Source organism: Chrysoperla carnea, chromosome 3 (genome assembly GCF_905475395.1).
Source record: "Chrysoperla carnea chromosome 3, inChrCarn1.1, whole genome shotgun sequence".
Taxonomy (NCBI): Eukaryota; Metazoa; Arthropoda; class Insecta; order Neuroptera; family Chrysopidae; genus Chrysoperla; species Chrysoperla carnea.
Genome location: NC_058339.1, coordinates 79978668 through 79999563, shown reverse-complemented (window position 1 = coordinate 79999563; position 20896 = coordinate 79978668). Strand labels below are relative to the sequence as shown.

At 30.9% G+C, this 20896-nt stretch overlaps 1 protein-coding gene and 1 pseudogene across 1 annotated transcript; one reads left to right on the top strand and one right to left on the bottom strand.

The window, feature by feature from the left end:
- Window positions 1-9869: 9869 nt before the first annotated feature.
- LOC123296487 lies at window positions 9870-12612 on the top strand. The gene is made up of 7 exons (XM_044877971.1): window positions 9870-9973; window positions 10186-10277; window positions 10363-10804; window positions 11183-11408; window positions 11471-11560; window positions 11647-11884; window positions 12210-12612. The coding sequence occupies exons 1-7, from the start codon at window positions 9907-9909 to the stop codon at window positions 12429-12431; spliced, it is 1377 nt and encodes a 458-aa protein (XP_044733906.1). The 5' UTR covers window positions 9870-9906; the 3' UTR covers window positions 12432-12612.
- Window positions 12613-18857: 6245 nt separating this feature from the next.
- LOC123297059 lies at window positions 18858-20896 on the bottom strand (annotated as a pseudogene).

The window sequence follows — 20896 nt, the reverse complement described above, 5'->3', positions numbered from 1 at the left end:
GATGTGTCGTATTCAAGACTGAATCATATCAATACCATTTTGTTCGCCTATGCAAGGATGGTATATTATATGGGCCTATAGTAATACTAAACTTATTCTACCCTCTTTGTAAACCTCAACTGTTTTATTGAACAAAGACAATAATAAAACAAAAGTTTTATATCATTCTTCTTTTCCCACTTTAATCGAAAATACGCATTTTTTGTATAAGGAATAATATCACCTAATTGAATAAAATTATAAATTTTCTTAACATTTTTTTTTTAACACATTTCTTTTTACTGAATTTCTCTGTTGTTCTCGGAATGAAATGTTGTATAAATTGATTTTTAACTCAATTTCAACGTATCAATGATAGTGAATTTTTCACGCTTGATTGTCAAGAGTCAGATTTTGGGCCCCATATACGGAAGCTTGAATGTGTCACTGTCAATTTATGAAAAAGTGGTGCTACACTAGCTCATTTTTTAAATGTGTACTATCCACAAGTATTAAACAAATAAAACCAACTTTTAAAAAAGTCACTAGTTCACTTTCAACAAGTGCACTTGTGACTTATGGCATTATGTAAACGAACCCTTTTGAAGATGTCGGTATTTTGTCATGTGCAGATTTCTAATTAAACGTCATAATAAACACTTAAGGTAGTACCAGCATGAAATCACTTTTCGACAGATTTGGCCGAATTTTTTTTCTCGGGTTTATAATAGCTTTATTTATGAATTCCTAAAATTTCATAATTTTTGACCGTTTAGATCGCGAGATATTTAAAGACAAAGTTCGCGATTTTGAGGGTCATGTCCCATTTAAATCATGTAAAATGTCCGGTCTCTCCAACTATTTTTTATGATATTATTATATATTGAAGAAAAAGTAGAAAAAAATGTTTATACAATACAATTCTAAAAAAAAAATTTAGAAATTAATTTTCACTTTCGAGATATTAATTTTGACGTAAATTGATCGAAATTGGGACGTTGGCATAATTATTTCCCATTTTAAACGGTCAAAATTTCTGAAACTTTGGGAATTAATAGTAAGCATTATTAAATTCTTAAATTTAATTTTTCGTTAAATTCTGTCGAAAAAAAAATTGTACCATTGCTTTAACATAGAAACTGCAAATACCATGCTGGAACATCGTTAATAATACTTTTAAAGGTAAGCATTATATTTTTTAAATAATACTAAAGAAAATTTTTAACTAACTACATAAGACAAATTATGAACATTATCACATTATTATTAAATCCGGACATAAAATTATTAATAATTCGAGACAATTTCCGTAGTGTCTAATAAAAGGATAGTTATTACCGACTGACATCTTCAAGAAGGTTCGTATCCAAAATTCCACAAGTCACAAGTGCAATTGTTGAAAGTGAGCTAGTGGCTTTTTAAAAGTTGGTTTTATACTTGTGAGTAGTACACATTTAAAAATTAAGCTAGTGTAGCGCCACTTTCTCATAAATTGATTGTGAGCCATTCAGGCTTCCGTACCATAACACTATGTTGGAGTATACTAGAAATATCAGTTAAAACTTTCTGATGTGAATAAATATAAATAGTTTCCATCTGCTAATCAGAAAAATGTTTCGTTAATAGAGCATATCTATCTGCAGACTATCGGAAAAATCACTAATGACAATAAGCAATCAATATTGAAGTCATAAGCAGCCTTAAAGTTTTTAAAAAACAGCAGTACTAGTGGGCTATTCGTTTAAACAGTTCAGTTACAGATTTGAACAGCATTGGTGTAACTTACTATGGTTTTTTATCACCCATCTATTTATCCAACGCCTTGTGAAAACCCAGTATAACCATGTCATTGTAGTTCTATTTAACGACTCCGGTAGTTGCAATTTTTCCAATAGTCTATTTATCAAAATGAGAGAGAGAGAAGGAAGTTGCCAAGGTTGCTTTATTTTCCAATGTTTTTCCATAAGAAACAGCAAACAATATTGTTAAAGCTGTCAGTAGCAAATTTTTGATTTAGTTAAAACTTTGCAGTATAATCAAAGCCAAAAAAATGAGAGTCCTTAAATATAAATCAGTGTCCATCCATGCCCCCAAAATGGAATTCAATTCAAAAATCTATTTCGAATAAATCGACATCACAAATATTTTGTGAGTTTCTTGTCGTTAGTAAAATAGTACTATTAATTAGTCAAATAGTGCAAATACATATTTTAAGTGGTCGGCTTTACATATGTTTAGTTATAGTCCGTCAACTCTCGTCATCCATGGATCATAGATATCTATTCAAATGACTGGATGGCGAACTCAACAACAGATATATTATTGTTGTTATTCTTGTAGTTTGTATACATGTATCTGTACTAGTGGTTATGGGCATGAGCTGTATGTGCATCATGGGGAATCGGTACAAATCGATATCCAGTAGTATATAATATATATACAGAAGGTTTTGAAAATATTCATATAATTTTATATCTTACATTCATATAATTCATGTTCACATCTCCTTTACAATTACGATTTTTTCAAGTTTCTAAAAATAAAAAATCTCAAAATTAGGGAAATTATCAAAATTGTATAGCATTCCAATTTCATAAAAGAAATATTATGTACCTTAAAGATTCTTCGAGTTCGCTGCCGTAGCTCTTACAACTCTCAAACAGCAAACATGGCAAATTTAAAACCGGGATTTCCCGGGCAAAGCAAGATAATTATTGAAAGCATTGAATATAATAATAATAATAAACCATATGAATATAAAAAAAACTATAGCAACATGACAAACATGCATACGTTGATCTATATTTGTCTATAAAATTATTAACATGGGTTTTCCATATACATAATTCGCACCCCCTTTTAGCGGTTAAGGCTGTGCAATGATCCGTCAGTTAATCAGGACAAAGCATTTTATAGATACAGATTATTATTCTCTGACATTTTAAACGCTGCTCAAAACATTTTTGGTTGAAGTGTTAAAAAATTTGGATTACTGTGTCAGACGAAAATAGATGTCACCGCGTCCAATGCCTTTTATTATCTAGGGAAGTTTATCTACCATCACAATGAATAGTAAAAACATGGAAAAGATGAACTGTGGAAAATCGGATTATAGGAAAGATGAGATCCACTAAAAAACCGCTTTTTGTATATGTATAAATTTATTCCACCTTCATGATTTTAGGAATTATCGATATAATTTTAACAGTAGCTATAACATGGGATAATAACACCAATGCTCCCCTACACACACCGCACTATATACAGCATCTATATACATAATTTTTACTCCCTCTCTTTTACCCTACCCATCATTTAATAGTAACAGAAGAGTTCGTTGTACACACAAACAAGTTCCTAGTCAGTCAGTCAGTGACTGTATCAAACAATAAATAAAACCACGGTTTCCTCTACACATAATTTTCAATTCTTGTTTTTTTGCATTATATATCCAATCTTTAGGATGAATTTAAGCATATAATAAGATATAACGGCTTTCTAATTTTAGCTTCAGTTTAGGCTTCTTTCTGTAGTAGCAAGTTGTCGAGCGGATCAAGCCCTGGATAAAGCATAAATTGATTACTTAATGGCTAATTTTTATTTTATAGGCAAACTTTAGAAAAAATCGGACAAAAAGCACAAATTTTATAGAAATGATATTAATTTATAAAAAAAAAAATCTTCAAAAAACTTTTTAGATAAGCTAACAGAATTAGGTATTTCCACTAAATCCGTCCAAATTTTATTAGAAATACGTTATCTATAACAATGACTTTTATGAGCTAATTTTTAGCACCTTGGGATAAATTATTACAATTTTCAAAGAAATTCCTAACTTTTTGGAAATTAAAATGTAGCTCATATTGTGATAATGTAACTCCAATATAAGCAATGTTTCGAGAATTTTTAATCAACTTTTTCTTCTTCGACAAGCCTGGCTAATTTAAGGTTTGGATATAACTGAATTACTTTATCAAATTTAAGGTACAAAATTAGACAGAGAAGTGCCCGATTTTCAAAAACGAAATCCCTTTAAATCATTAATTAATTAAAGAGATTTTATAATTAATTATTTCCATTCACAAATTATTTCAAATTTTGATTTTACCATCTTAAACTACTTAAAAAAGTTATTTTTACCACCACCAAATTAAAAAATAATCTCAACAGTTTGATGGAATTTATTTTTAAAGCGCTTTCAAATCACACAATTCTTTACCTCACTTTGTATTTGTATTGTCTGATGCTATTTTTTCCTTATTTCTTGTATATTTGTCTTTATATTATGTCCTTTCACTGCCTTTAATATTAGCTTTCTTACCGAAGACATCCTCCTTTCTATTTGTAGGCTGACAAACGATATAACTTTATACAATGTATATAAACAAACCCCAAATATACAACCTGATTATAAACATACTTCATTTAACCCATGAATTCATATCCCATGCCTTGCATTAAGACATTATCTTGGAAGGTATGGCGCACTTCAGACAAGCTACGATCCCTACGTTCTTGGAAACTATAGTAAAACAAAAAAAATGAAATTTAGACAGCGCTTTCTTTTGAAAACCTATCAAGAAACGAAGAAAATAAGAAGCTTTATGAAGAGTGTTTATTAGAGGTTCGCAACTTTAAATTGAAATAAAACGAAGACGGTACTCAAGCAAAAGAGTCTGCCATCTCAAAGATGTGCAGCTCTAGAAAAACCATCACTGTTGAATTATACCATGCATATATGTAATATGCAAGGTATACTAAGTTTAGTCCTAAGTTTGTAACGCATAAAAATATTGATGCTACGAACAAAATTTTGGTATAGGTGTTCATGGAATCACGTAATTAGTCCATTTCCGGTTGTTTGTCCGTCTGCTGCCAACACGATAATTCAAAAACGAAAAGAGATATGAAGGTGAAATTTTTAAAGCGTACTTTCGACGTAAGAAGTGAGGTTGAGTTCGTAAATGAGCAACATAGGTCAATTGGGTCCTGGGTCTGTAGGACCCATCTTGTAAACCGTTAGAGATAGAACAAAAGTTTGAATGTAAAAAATGTTCCTTATAAAAAACAAAATAAATTTGTTTGATATATTTTTTTGCAAACATCACTGTTTACCTGTGAGGGCGTAAATTAGGCGTAAATTTTATAGTATGCATTATATGGGAAAATCAGTTATGTATGTGTGACATGTATGTATATGTGACATGTATGTATGTGTAATGTGATAGAGTAATCAATACTGTCTATGCATGGTATTTCAACAATTAACTCAGTCAATTGTTTTTAATTAAGTTGTTATTGAAAAAAATTTGGACTGCACTTTTTTCTCCCAGCAAGAATATACTATCATTTATAGTTAAAAAAATTTGAATAATGTATGTATTATAGAAATTGAAAATAATGTACTCAATTGTGAGATATTGTGAATAATAATTTAGTAATTTGTGACCAGAAACAAACGGCTTGTAAAAAGATATCAAAATTAAATTTTTATACCCATAGTGTGCAAAGTTAGGGTTAAAAAAATCAAAGTAAAAATTTTCTACAAAGCATTCCATCCCATTTTGTAATATAAGTTTAAGAAACCTAAATAATAATTATATGAATTTACATTGTTCAAGTTAACCACATTTTATCAAGACTATTGTGGTTAGTTAGTATATATTTTGTAAGTGGATAAATTCTATATAATACAGGTGTATCTCAATCTATTTACTTCGAAATAGCTTAGAAAACATAGAATGTACAAACATAAAGAAATACTAAGATGTAGTGTTACTATTGTATTCATATATATTTTATACAGTGGAACCTCTTCAAAATTACGTTCAATTATAAATCGTTTATAATATTAAGTTAGATTTATGGTTGTTGAGATCTATATTGGAAGTAATTTTTAATCTAAAACGCTCTCAAACTTCCAAAAATCACCAAATTATAATTTGTAGTACCTAAATGTACTTAACAGAAGGCATTGATTATTGCAGTACATCCTAGAAATTCGCAGCTTTCATTAAAATAGAGGTACTGGAATCACAATCATCATTAGGGTGGGGAAATACCAAATCAATAACTTGGAAAAAGGATGGATTTGGATATACAAAACAATTAAAAAGCACATTTTCAGGGTTTTTTAAGTGGTCTAATTATCTCAGAACATTGATCAAACAAAATTTTTCTTCTATTAGAGAGAGGTACAGGAACACCGTTTTCGTATTTTCTGAATGCAATCAAACCATCTCCTAATCATATTATTCGTTTTTTACTGGAGTAAAAAAGCAGCTACTTTCTGGAAATATAAGTTGAAAGTTCAAAAATTTACTTAACCTAATCACTTTACTATACTTGAATGGTTTCGTCATTTTTTACTATACTTGAATTGTTTTATCGAGGCCAACTTTTTGCTCTTTAAAGTGTGTTTTCGAGCCTTAGAGTACAATTTAATCGATTCGAATTTATATTTTTGCTAAACTTAAGTTATCTTAAATCAGATTTAAAAGATCGAACTAAGTACTTAAATTAAACTGCGTGCTTTAAAAATGTATCATGTTTGTTTAATTGTTGACCTCGATAAAACAACTCAAGTATAGTGGTTTTGGTGACTATAATCAGTTTAAAAGACTAAAATAACCAATAATTCGACCGAAAATGTGGGGGGAGATAATTATTTTTATGTCTTCTAAATAAATACAAGTAAATAAAATGTTCAAAGGCAGGCTCAACAAATTTAATGTCTATTGGAAACAAAATTATGTCTTGTGATAACCTGTTGATTAAAATACCACTACGATATCGGACTTCAACTGAGTTTCCACGGGTGTTGAATAAATTGATTAATATTAAGAAACTAAAGTAATTTAAAACAAGACTGTAAAATGTATAAATGAACTGTCGAATTAAAAATTGGCCACTCTTATAATTGTTTCGTCATTCAAAGATTACTGCCGCAAGATTTTAGCCTCCATATGGCTATCATGTAGCATATTTGACGTCATTAGTGATTTTTCCAATAGAATAGACCATCAGTTTGAGATTTAACAAGTCTATGAGTTTTAACGCAGTTTAACCATAAATATACAAGTTGTACATGTTCACAGGATATGCACAATTCATTAATTTACATCCTGAACAAGTTGTACTTTCCGCCTAAATAAATACTTCATCCAAGCATTTTCATTTACTCTACACCTCTTTTAACTTGTAGGTACACATGATATATATAAGGTAGATATCTATCTACCTTATACCTCCGTTACTTATATCTATGTATTCCTTGCGGCTCATTTTAACTACCTTTTTGCTTATTTACTTTCTTCATGTTTTATACCTACTTTTTTTTCGTAAATATTTTTATCCTGTTTTCCTTTGTCTGATAATAAGGCTAGGTGACGTGGATGCTGTAATTTAGAAATAAATTAGGACTTAATATGATTTTAACCCTCCCCAAGTAGAAAAACACTTGGTGGTGGAGTCGCAGTTGGATAAGCATTAAAAAATTCAGCCTAGCTATTCTAGCTCTTTCCAAGCCTCGCCTTGAACGAGCCTTGGTTTACGATCCGTTGCCCGAGCCTAATGAATCAAATTTGTTAAATGGCCCTGAACGTAAAGACGGTCAATCCGTAGCAAACCTATATCTTGATTCAAATTTTGGAAAACTTGTTCATTTAGTAACAGGTGTTCTAAACACTGATTTGTACACGGAAAAAGTAGTTTCGTATTCCGTCATGTTATACAAACAATCGTCAGATTATAATGTCTGGGTAAAAATTAGCTTAACTTCTTACATGTACTCAGACTTGGACGGAATTTAGCACAATATTCAACAATCTGTATACAGACTTGAATCAGTACTAACCCAGTTATTTCTGTTATAGTTGCTGGTGGATGGCAGCGCCCACATAGTCTAAGTTATAAGGATGAAAGAGCCCATTTTTTCTGAATCCCTGCCTGTATGTATAAATGTATAATTGTTTGTTTATAATTATTATTAAAATTCATATTTTTATTTTATTGTTCCTTTTTTTTGTCTGCTTTTAATGTTTGTAAAATAAACAAAAACAGTATTTTCTTAACTTAATTTGGTGTCATTATGTTTAGTAGGTATCCTGTTTGAAGTACCTATATGGTTTTTCCTGTTCCATTAAAAACAAGTGTTTATTTGTTACCGGTCGTGTGTTAACACAAGTTTTATGTACAATTTTTTTTTTTCGAACTGTATAAATACCTATATAAATGCATAAGTAAAGTGAGCAGGACTGGATTTAACCTCAGGAACGCCCCTGGGCAAGGTAAAATAAATAAAGTTTCGAGGAGAAAATTAATTGTAAATAGGCTCACTAAATAAAAATTTTTTTGTAGATATTAAGGACTATGATTACTCATAAATTGCAATGTTCCTATTTTCAGATGCAAATGTGTCAAACTTTTTGATTTGCCAATTAGTCATTAAATCTTCACAATCTAAGCTTTAAAATACATCTGACTCGATGCATAGAACGCACTCATGCACTCATTATGGAACGTAAGTAATTTTTAACTCTTACCAAACATGAAAACGAACAGTCTGTGCAACAGTTTGTTACAGCTAATGTAATAAAAATTCGATTTGCTAATTCCAACTTCGGTAACACAATTTTCTAACTTCTAGGAATGTTTGGTATAATTCTAATGTTTTTTAGAACATTTAAAAAAAATCTGTCGCTTCGTCGCGTTCGTCGCTTGAGGTCATAAACTTGGATTAAATTCATTGGGACAACATCATAAACAAGTCTGTCAAGATATATAAAGTTACGTCGATAAATTTTTAAAGGCCTTATCTCGGAAAGTATTGGGTCTACAGAGTCCATTCTCGTCTCATATTGTAGCAAATTTAGTCTACTTAAAAAACGTTTTGAAAAGGTTTCATAAAAAAGCTGGTCCTTTAGGGTTATAATCGTCAAAATCGAAAATTTTCACGAATTTTTCGATTTTTGACAAAGTTGCGTTCGGCAGTCGAGGCTACAAACTTAGATTATTCATTAGAATAACATCAAAAACAAGTCTGCGAAAAATCAGTACTACCGCATTTGATGCATACTGTAATGTATAAAGTTACTGTACTACGATTCAGTAATCAATTTTTGGCTAGCGATTTGATTAAGGTGGCTTTGATTTCACTCTCAATGATACAAATGTCATTTTTGTTTAAAATGACACAAATGTCATTTTAAACGATTAAATCCGTTTTTCCCGAAAAAAATATGATTCTTAAGTTAATTATATTTATGCTAGTATTTTATGCTATTAATTGTTACCAATCGCATCTGCTGTCAGTATATATTTGGTCTAATCGGTAAATTTCAAAAAATGTTTTTATTTTCTCTATTTGAGATCTACTCAGAAAGTTCTGGATGCTGAACTCCAACTCGAAGAATTAAAATTCCTTTAAACACTCTCCTAATTGAATTTTCAATAGTAGTAATTATGGAATTCAATTTGTTTCAGCGTGTCTCTTACAGTTCCTACGATAAGACTTATCACAGAATCTGAATATGGAAAGATAATGGAAAAATTTATAGAATATAACTGTTCAAGTATTATTTTATTGCAAAATCCAAAAGTAAGACAACTTAGTTCAAAAGAATAAAAGGCTTGTTTTTAGTCTAAACAGGTTAAAAAAGGTTAAACCTTCGTTGAGATCAGCTAAATTTAATGTCATAAGACAAGAATTTCCTGTTTCACAATAATACTTCTGGGATTGGATCGGAACGCCTCCTATTCCAGATCCAAGTAAAATATTTATTTTTATTTCAGCATAAAAATTTGGCAGGAATAAGGAATTTCCAAAAGTTTGTAACAAGCATTGTAAATTCAAGAAACTTAAACATGAGTTATTTACCAACTGTAGAAAATCCATTAACTGTTGTGAGCCATCTTCCGAGGAATGAAATGAACAAAGCCAAAATAGTTTTTCTGAGTTTGGATAAAAATGATATGCAATCGAAGATAGAATTAGGTATTCGTTTTTGCTCAGATCCATAAATAAGAAAAAACTTTGAAGCTTAAAATTTTTGAAACTAAACGATTTAAAGGTTTAGTTTAGTCCTCTTCATCATTTTGAAGTTCACAAAATTCTAAAATAGATTTTAAAATAGATGCTAAAAAAGACGATAATGTTAAGTATCACATTGCATATTTTAATACAATAATTTTTGTATTGATTTTTAGAAAATTACCTTCGAGAAATACGGAAAAATATCAAAAACTACAGTCAAGGCATAATTATAGTGGTTGTACCAAAATATATACTTTTGTTTTTGGTAAAAAAAATGAAACATTCTGTTAAAAATGTTAAACTCCAAAAATAGTTTTATGTCAAAATTAATTTTTTTACTTTGGTTTTAGGAAACAAAATCAAGGCGGAAGCGTCAAACTGATGAAAATACAAGTGAAAACACAATAGGTGTAAAAGAAATTGATCATGGTGAGACTAACGAAAAATTGTCTTCTGTAAATTTGAAAAATACAGACGATGCCCAACTGACTTATGATAACTCAAATACTGATGATACTCAAACGATCATACCTAAAACTTCCAAATCGGAGTGTTCAGAAAATTCAAATACTGAAACTGAATTAAAACCTGAGGAGGCGGCTACAGAAATATTGAAAAAAAATAACACAAAAATGGAAAAGATACCGATCGAGACAACCGAACAAATTAAAGTTTCATCAAATGGATTTAATGCCGTTACTGATGAATTCCCCGATAATGGTGGAAACAATACTAATTCAGATTCATTGGAAAAGTTGTCCCAACCGCCTTTGGATTCTAATGTGCCTGAAAGTAATATAAATATTATTACCAGATAATAAATAATTGTGGAATTTCATTAGAATATACGGCATCGTATATTTCAGTTCCTTGCCAAAGATATTTTAGCTTTTATATGAAAGAAACCCATTTATAAATTTAATAAAAATAGTCGATTAAGATCAATTTGATTAGCTTTGTACATTGCTTAACAAAATTTTAACTAACTATTACAAATATTCTTGATTTATTTCAATAAAATACTCTTTAAATTTCTATTCCAAATCCACCTAATGCTCTTCAATTTTCCAAGGACTTTGCGTAAAGAAAAAATTTAGAAAGGATAACATTGGAGGGTGTTTTGTGGCAAATATCACACTGTCTCTAAAAAAATTTAATTTTGTTCTCCAGCTGTAGAAGACGTTTTTATAGCAGAATCTGCGCGTAATGAAAATAATGAACTTTATGACCATAATGTAAGTTACTTACCAGACACGCTGCTGAAAGGAAATTTTGATAAACTAATGAAACATACTCGTAAAGACACTATGGAACTTTATGGCCATAATATACTGTATAATCATACCAATGTTAACCTATCTGAAAGTGGAATAATTTGGAATATTGAACATCAAAGGTAAACGTCAGAAATAAATTTGTTAATCTTTTAATGATATCTGTAAAATTTCCTTTTTGTAGAGCTTTTAAGAACGTTGTAACATATAAAGACAGTAACGTTATTTTTTACCTCGGTAACTCAACCGAATATAAGGGTGGTCATTGGATAAGGTGATACAGTAATTTTTTTTTTGCCTTTACGCTGCTAGTCATCACGCAACTTCCATTTACTGTTAATTAATTAATTTTTTATTTAGGCAAACTGTTCATACTATTCGATCTGTAAATGCAACAAGAACAACGATTCTTGTGGTTTCCGACTATGCAAACTTTTCTTTTCTTAAGGAACAAGAAAAATGGTATCTAAATAGGATCGATGCAGGCGACGACACTTATGTATTTAAATTTATTTTTGGTAATCTTGATCATTCTTTTTATTGTCCAGTGTTACGATTAGGAAAGAAGAATCGTTTGCATATATTTAAAAAATTGCAGGTAAATTTTTGATGAATTATAAATTCACAATGGTTTTTTTGGATTCCGTACCCAAAGGAAAACAAGCGGGGCCCTTTTACTCACTTTTTGGCTGCCTGTCAGCTCGTCTGTTTGTCAACGGGCTGTTTGCTCGTCTCGATCAATATCACTTAGTTGAATTACTATGCCCCACTCTAAGTAAAAAACAAGTAATTAGGAAACCTTTCCATCATAATTAATTCTAAAAAGGGCCTCTTTTGTTTGTCGGATGACGGACACCCTAAAATTTCATATGTTATTATAATTATAATATTATCTTCTATGCGCTTATAATTTTACTGTTTAGATTCAGCCAATATTTGAAAATGATTCACCAAGAGAAAAATTTGGACCGCCAATTTATTGTATAGGAATGATAACACCTGCTATTGCAACTGCATATTTTGTGTGTGGTGTATTGTTGATGGTGTTATGTATAGGTTTGGGTGCCATGTTGAATATCCAACGATGTGACAAGTTTGTTTCAGCACAAGATGCCGAATATATGCGACAATTTATAGATCAGTAAATTAGAAGTCCCGAAAATTATATCATTATCATATAAACTCTTCTTAGATAAATGCTTTACTTTATTTTGAAGTGACGCTACGCAATGAATTTAATCGTGACCAGCTTTCGGTAGAACAACCCAATAGTTGGACAGTGTAGGAAGCATAGTATAAGCTCACTTTCGGCATACAAAAAGCTAACTGAACTAAATAATCACTGAAACAAGTACAATAATGTAGAACAATTTTTAATCGAAATAAATAGGATAAAAATTTGTTTCTAGTTTTCTTTCTTTCAAAAAATGAATTAAAATTCATATTATGAGTTTCAAAGTCATATGGAAATAACTGTTCCGATGAAGAAATAAAACTGCAAACCTAATTTGGTTTTACGAATTACACTAACTTTTCGTTTTGAGAACATGAATTAGACATGGAGCTTTAAAAATCTTCAAAATATTATTGATATTAGGGGAGGTTGGGGTTGATTGTATCAAGTATTGATTGTCACATTTAACATAACATACAATAAAACTCGTTTATTTATTTATATATTAGTTTATTTATTATGTAACCAATTTATTTGCTTGTTGTTGTTTACTACAACAACCAACTTGTTTGCAAACTTGTTTGCTTGTTGTTGTTTACAACAACAACCAACTTGTTTGCAAACTTGTTTGCTTTTTGTTGTTTGCAACAACAACCAACTTGTTTGCAAACTTGTTTGTTTGTTCTATTTTACAGTTTATTCAGAGACACCGCTACAGATAGACGTGTTTGTGTTTTTTTTATTCAGTGAAAATTTTTGTTTGTGCAATTACGTTGTTTTGGTAAGTATTTTCTAGAACGTGTTTTGGGGCAGGTTATCTCAGCTTGACGGGGGCTGATTGTCACAGGGGGCTGATTGTCACAGGGGGCTGTTTTTGTTTACAGTTTTATACTGTAATCGGTAGAATTTATTATAAATATTGTAGCAGAAGTAGTCATAAAAATGGCACGCTATTACAAAAGAAAGTCTACTCGAGGGCTTGTTTCACCAGCTTTGATGCTTCGTGCTGCCAGAGAGGTGCAGAACTACGGTAAATCTATAAGGTCTGTCGCAAAAGATTACGAAATTAATTACCGAACTTTATCAAGATATTGTAAAAAATTTACTTATGAAGAAATGAACAACATCGCTATATTATCGCCATCTACTAAAGTAGGCTTTCAAAGAAATCGACAGGTTTTTACTGACGAAAACGAAAAAGAATTAGAAAAATATATTCTTGTTGCCTCTACTATATATTTCGGATTGTCGCCCAAGGATATTCGGAAAATAGCGTACGAGCTTGCTATCGCAAATAAACTAAAAATTCCAAAGTCTTGGCAAACAAAAAATCTAGCTGGACCCGATTGGTTTACATCATTTATGAAGAGACATCCTATTTTGTCAATAAGAACACCTGAAGCTACTAGTTTGGCTCGAGCCACCAATTTCAATCTACATAATGTCACCAACTTTTTTGACAAACTGGAATTAGTTATTAAACGGCATAGCTTTCAACCACAGGATATTTGGAACATGGATGAAACGGGGGTTACTACGGTGCAAAAACCGAACAAAATTGTAGCTAGAAAAGGATTAAAACAAATTGGTGCTATAACTTCAGCCGAACGAGGCACACTAGTCACCCTAGCTACTGCTGTTTCGGGAGTTGGTAATGCAGTCCCACCATTCTTCATTTTTCCGCGGGTGCATTTCAAGGAACATTTTATTAGAGATGGGCCAATCGGCTGTAAAGGCGGAAGTAATCCGTCAGGTTGGATGACAGAAGAGCTATTTGTTGTTTTTTTGAAGCATTTTCACAGCCACGTTAAATCAACTATAGAAAAACCATGTCTCTTATTGTTAGATAATCACAGCTCTCACCTATCCATTGAAGGCATAAATTTTGCAAAAAAAAATGGCATAGTTATGCTTTCATTTCCACCACATTGTACCCATCGGCTGCAACCTTTGGATAGGTCTGTTTATGGACCTCTTAAAAAATACGTAAACAACGCAATCGATCAATGGTTGGTAAATCATCCAGGGCAACACATGACGATATACGACATACCTGGAATAATTGCACAGGCTTTCCCATTGGCAGCAACTTCTTCCAATATTCTCATGGGGTTTAAAACTTGTGGAATTTCGCCATTTAATAGAGATATTTTTCAAGAACACGACTTTATGCCGTCATCTGTCACGGATAGGCCACTAATTACAAATAATGAAGATGACATTTGTGATCTTAATAGCAACCAATCACTTGAAGATGTGAACACTGGCCCTATTGAACTCGCGACCCCAAGTCCAAGTTTTCAAATTGTATCACCATACGTTTTAAAACCTCTACCAAAAGCTCCCCCACGCAAGTCACAGCGAGTTCATAAAAGGAAATATCAATCTGCAATTCTTACCGATACACCGGAGAAGATCAATTTAGAAAATACAAAGCGTCCTAAATCCAAAAAAAAAAAATTGAAAGCAGTTGACCAGAACGAAGATGATACAGGTTATGAAAATTTTTGCTTGGTCTGTGTTTCTCCATATTCTGCTAGCAAGTCTAGGGAAGTCTGGATACAGTGCATTGATTGCAAGTTTTGGGCACACGAAGCATGCACACCTGGGCAACCTTATTACATTTGCCATAATTGTGATTCTGATTATTCTGACTAAATATTAAATCGTTAGCTTATCTATCTATCTATACACATAATATATAGACATATGTTATATAATGTATTACAAAAATTATTTTATAATAAATAATGTATAATAAAATTTTTTTTTTTTTTTTTTATACCCTTTTTTTATCATAATTTTGACAGGGTCCGATATAATACATGAGATATATTTGTAGATTTTCTAAAAAAATTTATGCTATTAACGGTAGCATATTGATATGTAATGAGCATTTCGGTAACAATTATTATAAATGTTAATAACTTAGTGAATTTTTTGGTAGTATTTATTATAAATGTGGGTAGGTCTTATTAGCACTACTGACTATGTAATTGCACCGGTATATGAAGTGATACTAGCGCTATTACATATTGGTATTACTGGTTGTATATATATATATAAGTATTATCGGTAGCAATTATTATAAATATTGTTTAGTTTGTTTATATTTTGATAATATTTATTAAAATTATTTCAAATAATAATTATTATAAATTATTTGTAGTATATATTATAAAAATCGTTAAATTATATTTAGTTTATTTCAATTTTTATTCATAAAATTTAAAGCTTTTTAATTTAATAAAGAGCAATTATTATTATAATAATTATTTATATGTATTATTATTATTAATAACATATATTATGAATATTCATTATTATTATTATTATTAATAATTCTTATTAGTAATTATTATAAATAATATTAGTAGTAATTATTATAAATATTATCAGTAATAATTATTATAAATAACTTCAATAGTAATTATTATAAATATCTTAAATAGTAATTATTATAAATAATATTAGTAGTAATTATTATAAATATTATCAGTAATAATTATTATAAATAACTTCAATAGTAATTATTATAAATATCTTAAATAGTAATTATTATAAATATTATATATTATTATTATTATTATTATTAAAAATTTATTGATAAAAAAAGCCTCTTATTTTAGAGGCTTAACAAATATAAAAAAAAAAAAAATTGAAAAAAAAAGCCTTCACAGTGAAGGCAATATAAAAGTTATTTTAAAAAATTTGAAAAAAAGCCCCTCCCCCTTTTGTATTACAGGAAAATGTAAAAAAATACATTCCCTGTATATAAATTTTTATATTTGTTTGATATATATATATATATATATATTTTATTATTTGGGAATGTAAAAATACATTCCCTTTATTTAAAAAAAATTTATAAAATTGTCTTTCGCTCCGCTTTTTTTACAAAGGGGATAAAAAACTTTTTGTTTTTATTAGTGATTTGGGGTAATCTCGCCATTTCATTTTATTAATGAAATATACGAATCCCCAAGCAAAAGGTTAAGTCTCAATAGATCGCAGCGTGGTAACTGCTCTACCAGATACAAAACCTTGCATAATACATAAGTTCGTCTATAAACGAAAAAAAATATAAAAGTTATTTTTAAAAAAATTGAAAAAAGTCCCTCCCCCTTTGTATTACAGGAAAATGTAAAAAAAATACATTCCCTGTATATAAATTTTTATATTTGTTTGATATATATATATATATATTTTATTATTTGGGAATGTAAAAGTACATTCCCTTTATTTAAAAAAAATTTATAAAATTGTCTTTCGCTCCGCTTTTTTTACAAAGGGGATAAAAAACTTTTTGTTTTTATTAGTGATTTGGGGTAATCTCGCCATTTCATTTTATTAATGAAATATACGAATCCCCAAGCAAAAGGTTAAGTCTCAATAGATCGCAGCGTGGTAACTGCTCTACCAGATACAAAACCTTGCATAATACATAAGTTCGTCTATAAACGAAAAAAAATATAAAAGTTATTTTTAAAAAAATTGAAAAAAGTCCCTCCCCCTTTGTATTACAGGAAAATGTAAAAAAATACATTCCCTGTATATAAATTTTTATATTTGTTTGATATATATATATATATATATATATATATTTTATTATTTGGGAATGTAAAAATACATTCCCTTTATTTAAAAAAAATTTATAAATTTGTCTTTCGCTCCGCTTTTTTTACAAAGGGGATAAAAAACTTTTTGTTTTTATTTGTGATTTGGGGTAATCTCGCTATTTCATTTTATTTTTTTAATGAAATATACGATTCCCCCCAAGCAGAAGTTTGTCACAATAGATCGCAGCGTGGGAACTGCTCTATCATATACAAAACCTTGCTTGGTATTTAAGTCGTCTATTGACGAGAAAAATATAAAATTTCGCTAGAAAGTAGATAGGGACAGTGGGAGTCTCGTTAATCCATTCATACATGTCACTAATTAGATGACGAGGCATTTGGCTATTTGCCTGGACTAAAAAGAGAGTCATAGTTAATTCCCGCCTTTACCCGCGCTTGCTTGAATTTCTTCACGTTGACATTCAGAGCACTGGACGGGATGGGCGCGAACCGGCGCGACACCCTATAGTTTGGCCCTCACCTGGATTTTCAACATCCGAGGGAATGATCCAGACACCGCCACAACTGCGGTGCTCTTCGCGTTCCAAACCCTATCTCCCTGCTAGAGGATTCCAGGGAACTCGAACGCTCATGCAGAAAAGAAAACTCTTCCTGGATCTTCCGACGGCGATCTTCTCCAGGCCTTTTCAGGTTACCCTGACAAACTCCCGAGGGTTATAGACGGTTCCGCTGCCGGGTGGTGGCTCAAGATATCCTGAACGTATACCTATCAACGACACCCGCGACCCTCCTTACTCGTCAAGAGTAGAATTTATAACATAGAAAAATAAAAATATAGATTATATCAATTAATCTTATTTTATTTTTCTTAATAGAGATTATATATATTTAAACAAATAATTTCAATATATTCTATTTTTAATTTCACTTTTTTATAAGAGAAATTATTTATAGATTTTATTAATAATTATTGTTTAATAATAATAATAAATATAAAAATATCTCGATTCCTTACCTACATTATTCTATCATTGAGTTTCTCAGGTTTACCCCTAAACGGTTTCACTTTGCTGCGTTCTTCATCGAACCACGAGCCAAGTGATCCACCGTTTAGGGTAATCTTTTTTAATAAAAAATACATATAAATATTATTATTACTTAAAAATAAATATATATTTAATGTATATATTAAAAAATATTAGTGCTAGCTAGATTTTAAATAAATAATTATAATAATCAATTAATTAATCATATATTTATTATTATTATTAATAATAATAATAATTATAATATATAATATTTATTAATGAAATTATTATTAATTTATTTCAATACATAAAAAATGTGTATATACATATAATTATTCGCTTAACCCTGTTGAAATTCTTTATTTCAATCGAACAACAACATTATACAGTCTCCAATTGAATCGCTAATATGATTGTATTTTATCATATCAACTTGCGGATAAAAATTATATATTTAATATATATTTAATATATATATAAATATGTATACATATGTATACATATATTATATTATTATTATAATATATATTTGGTACAAAACAAAATGTTTTTAAAACAAATAAATATAAAAAAATTATAAAATTGATATGAAGAATTAAAATAAAAATATGTAAAAAATATACATATATATATATATATATATATTGTTTTTCTTTTACTATTTTATTTTAATTTATAAAAATATCCTTTTTCTAATAATTTTTTTTATTATTCTTATTGTTTTAAAAATTGGATTTAAAAACAATACAAAAAATATATTTTTATATATTTTATATATATATATTTTAATAATGATCCTTCCGCAGGTTCACCTACGGAAACCTTGTTACGACTTTTACTTCCTCTAAATGACTAAGTTTGATCAATTTTCCCAGCAACATATCAGAAATATCAGAAATATTCCTGCGTGCCAGTCCAAAGATCTTACTAAATCATTCAATCGGTAGTAGCGACGGGCGGTGTGTACAAAGGGCAGGGACGTAATCAACGCCAGTTGATGACTCGCACTTACTAGAGATTCCTCGTTCATGTGTAATAATTACAATACACAATTCCAACAATGGTCGAATTTCAAAAGATTACCCAAATCTTTCGACTAAGGATTATGTATCACATGCTGATACGACCATTGTAGCGCGCGTGCGGCCCAGATCATCTAAGGGCATCACAGACCTGTTATTGCTCATTCTCATATGACTTAAAAGTCATTTATCCCTCTGAGAAGCTATAATACAATAAAACTATTTTAACGATTAATAAATTAAGTATTATAAATAAATTAAGAATTATTGCTTACAGCTTAATTAGTAGGCTAGAGTCTCGTTCGTTATCGGAATTAACCAGACAAATCGCTCCACCAACTAAAAACGGCCATGCACCACCACCCACAAAATCAAGAAAGAGCTCTCAATCTGTCAATCCTTATTGTGTCTGGACCTGGTGAGTTTCTCAGTGTTGAGTCAAATTAAGCCGCAGGCTCCACTTCTGGTGGTGCCCTTCCGTCAATTCCTTTAAGTTTCAGCTTTGCAACCATACTTCCCCCGGAACCCAAAAGCTTTGGTTTCCCGGAAGCTGCCCGCCGAGTCATTGGAGGAACTTCGGCGGATCGCTAGCTGGCATCGTTTATGGTTAGAACTAGGGCGGTATCTGATCGCCTTCGAACCTCTAACTTTCGTTCTTGATCAATCAAAACATTTTTGGCAAATGCTTTCGCTTCTGTCCGTCTTGCCACGATCCAAGAATTTCACCTCTCACGTCGCAATACGAATGCCCCCATCTGTCCGTATTAATCATTATCTCGGATATTCCGAAAACCAACAAAATAGAACCGAGATCCTATTCCATTATTCCATGCACACAATATTCAGGCAAAATTTGAGCCTGCTTTAAGCACTCTAATTTGTTCAAAGTAAACGTACCGGCCCACCTCGACACTCAATTAAGAGCAGCGCGACGGGATTGCAATTGGGGGCTGCCACCGCTCTTAACGGTTAAACACTTACGACAAATCACATAATAAAAATATATATATATATATAAAATGCATTAAATAAATAATAACATTAAAATATAATATTTTATACATAATCTGTACCACCCACCGGTAGGACGTCCCACATAACATGCTAGTTAAACAATGCGAGCATTGTACCAACAGTGTAGGACACAGATTCGACTACGAGCTTTTTAACCGCAACAACTTTAATATACGCTATTGGAGCTGGAATTACCGCGGCTGCTGGCACCAGACTTGCCCTCCAATGGATCCTCGTTAAAGGATTTAAAGTGTACTCATTCCGATTACGGGGCCTCGGTGAGTCCCGTATCGTTATTTTTCGTCACTACCTCCCCGTGCCGGGAGTGGGTAATTTGCGCGCCTGCTGCCTTCCTTGGATGTGGTAGCCGTTTCTCAGGCTCCCTCTCCGGAATCGAACCCTGATTCCCCGTTACCCGTTACAACCATGGTAGGCGCAGAACCTACCATCGACAGTTGATAAGGCAGACATTTGAAAGATGCGTCGCCGGTACTAGACCGTGCGATCAGCTTAAAGTTATTCAGAGTCACCAAATTAAACAATGCAAATTAAAATTTACACTGATTGGTTTTGATCTAATAAAAGCATTCCTTCCATCTCTGGTCGGAACTCTGTTTGCATGTATTAGCTCTAGAATTACCACAGTTATCCAAGTAAATGTGGGTACGATCTAAGGAACCATAACTGATATAATGAGCCTTTCGCGGTTTCACCTTAATTTGGCTTGTACTGAGACATGCATGGCTTAATCTTTGAGACAAGCATATGACTACTGGCAGGATCAACCAGGGA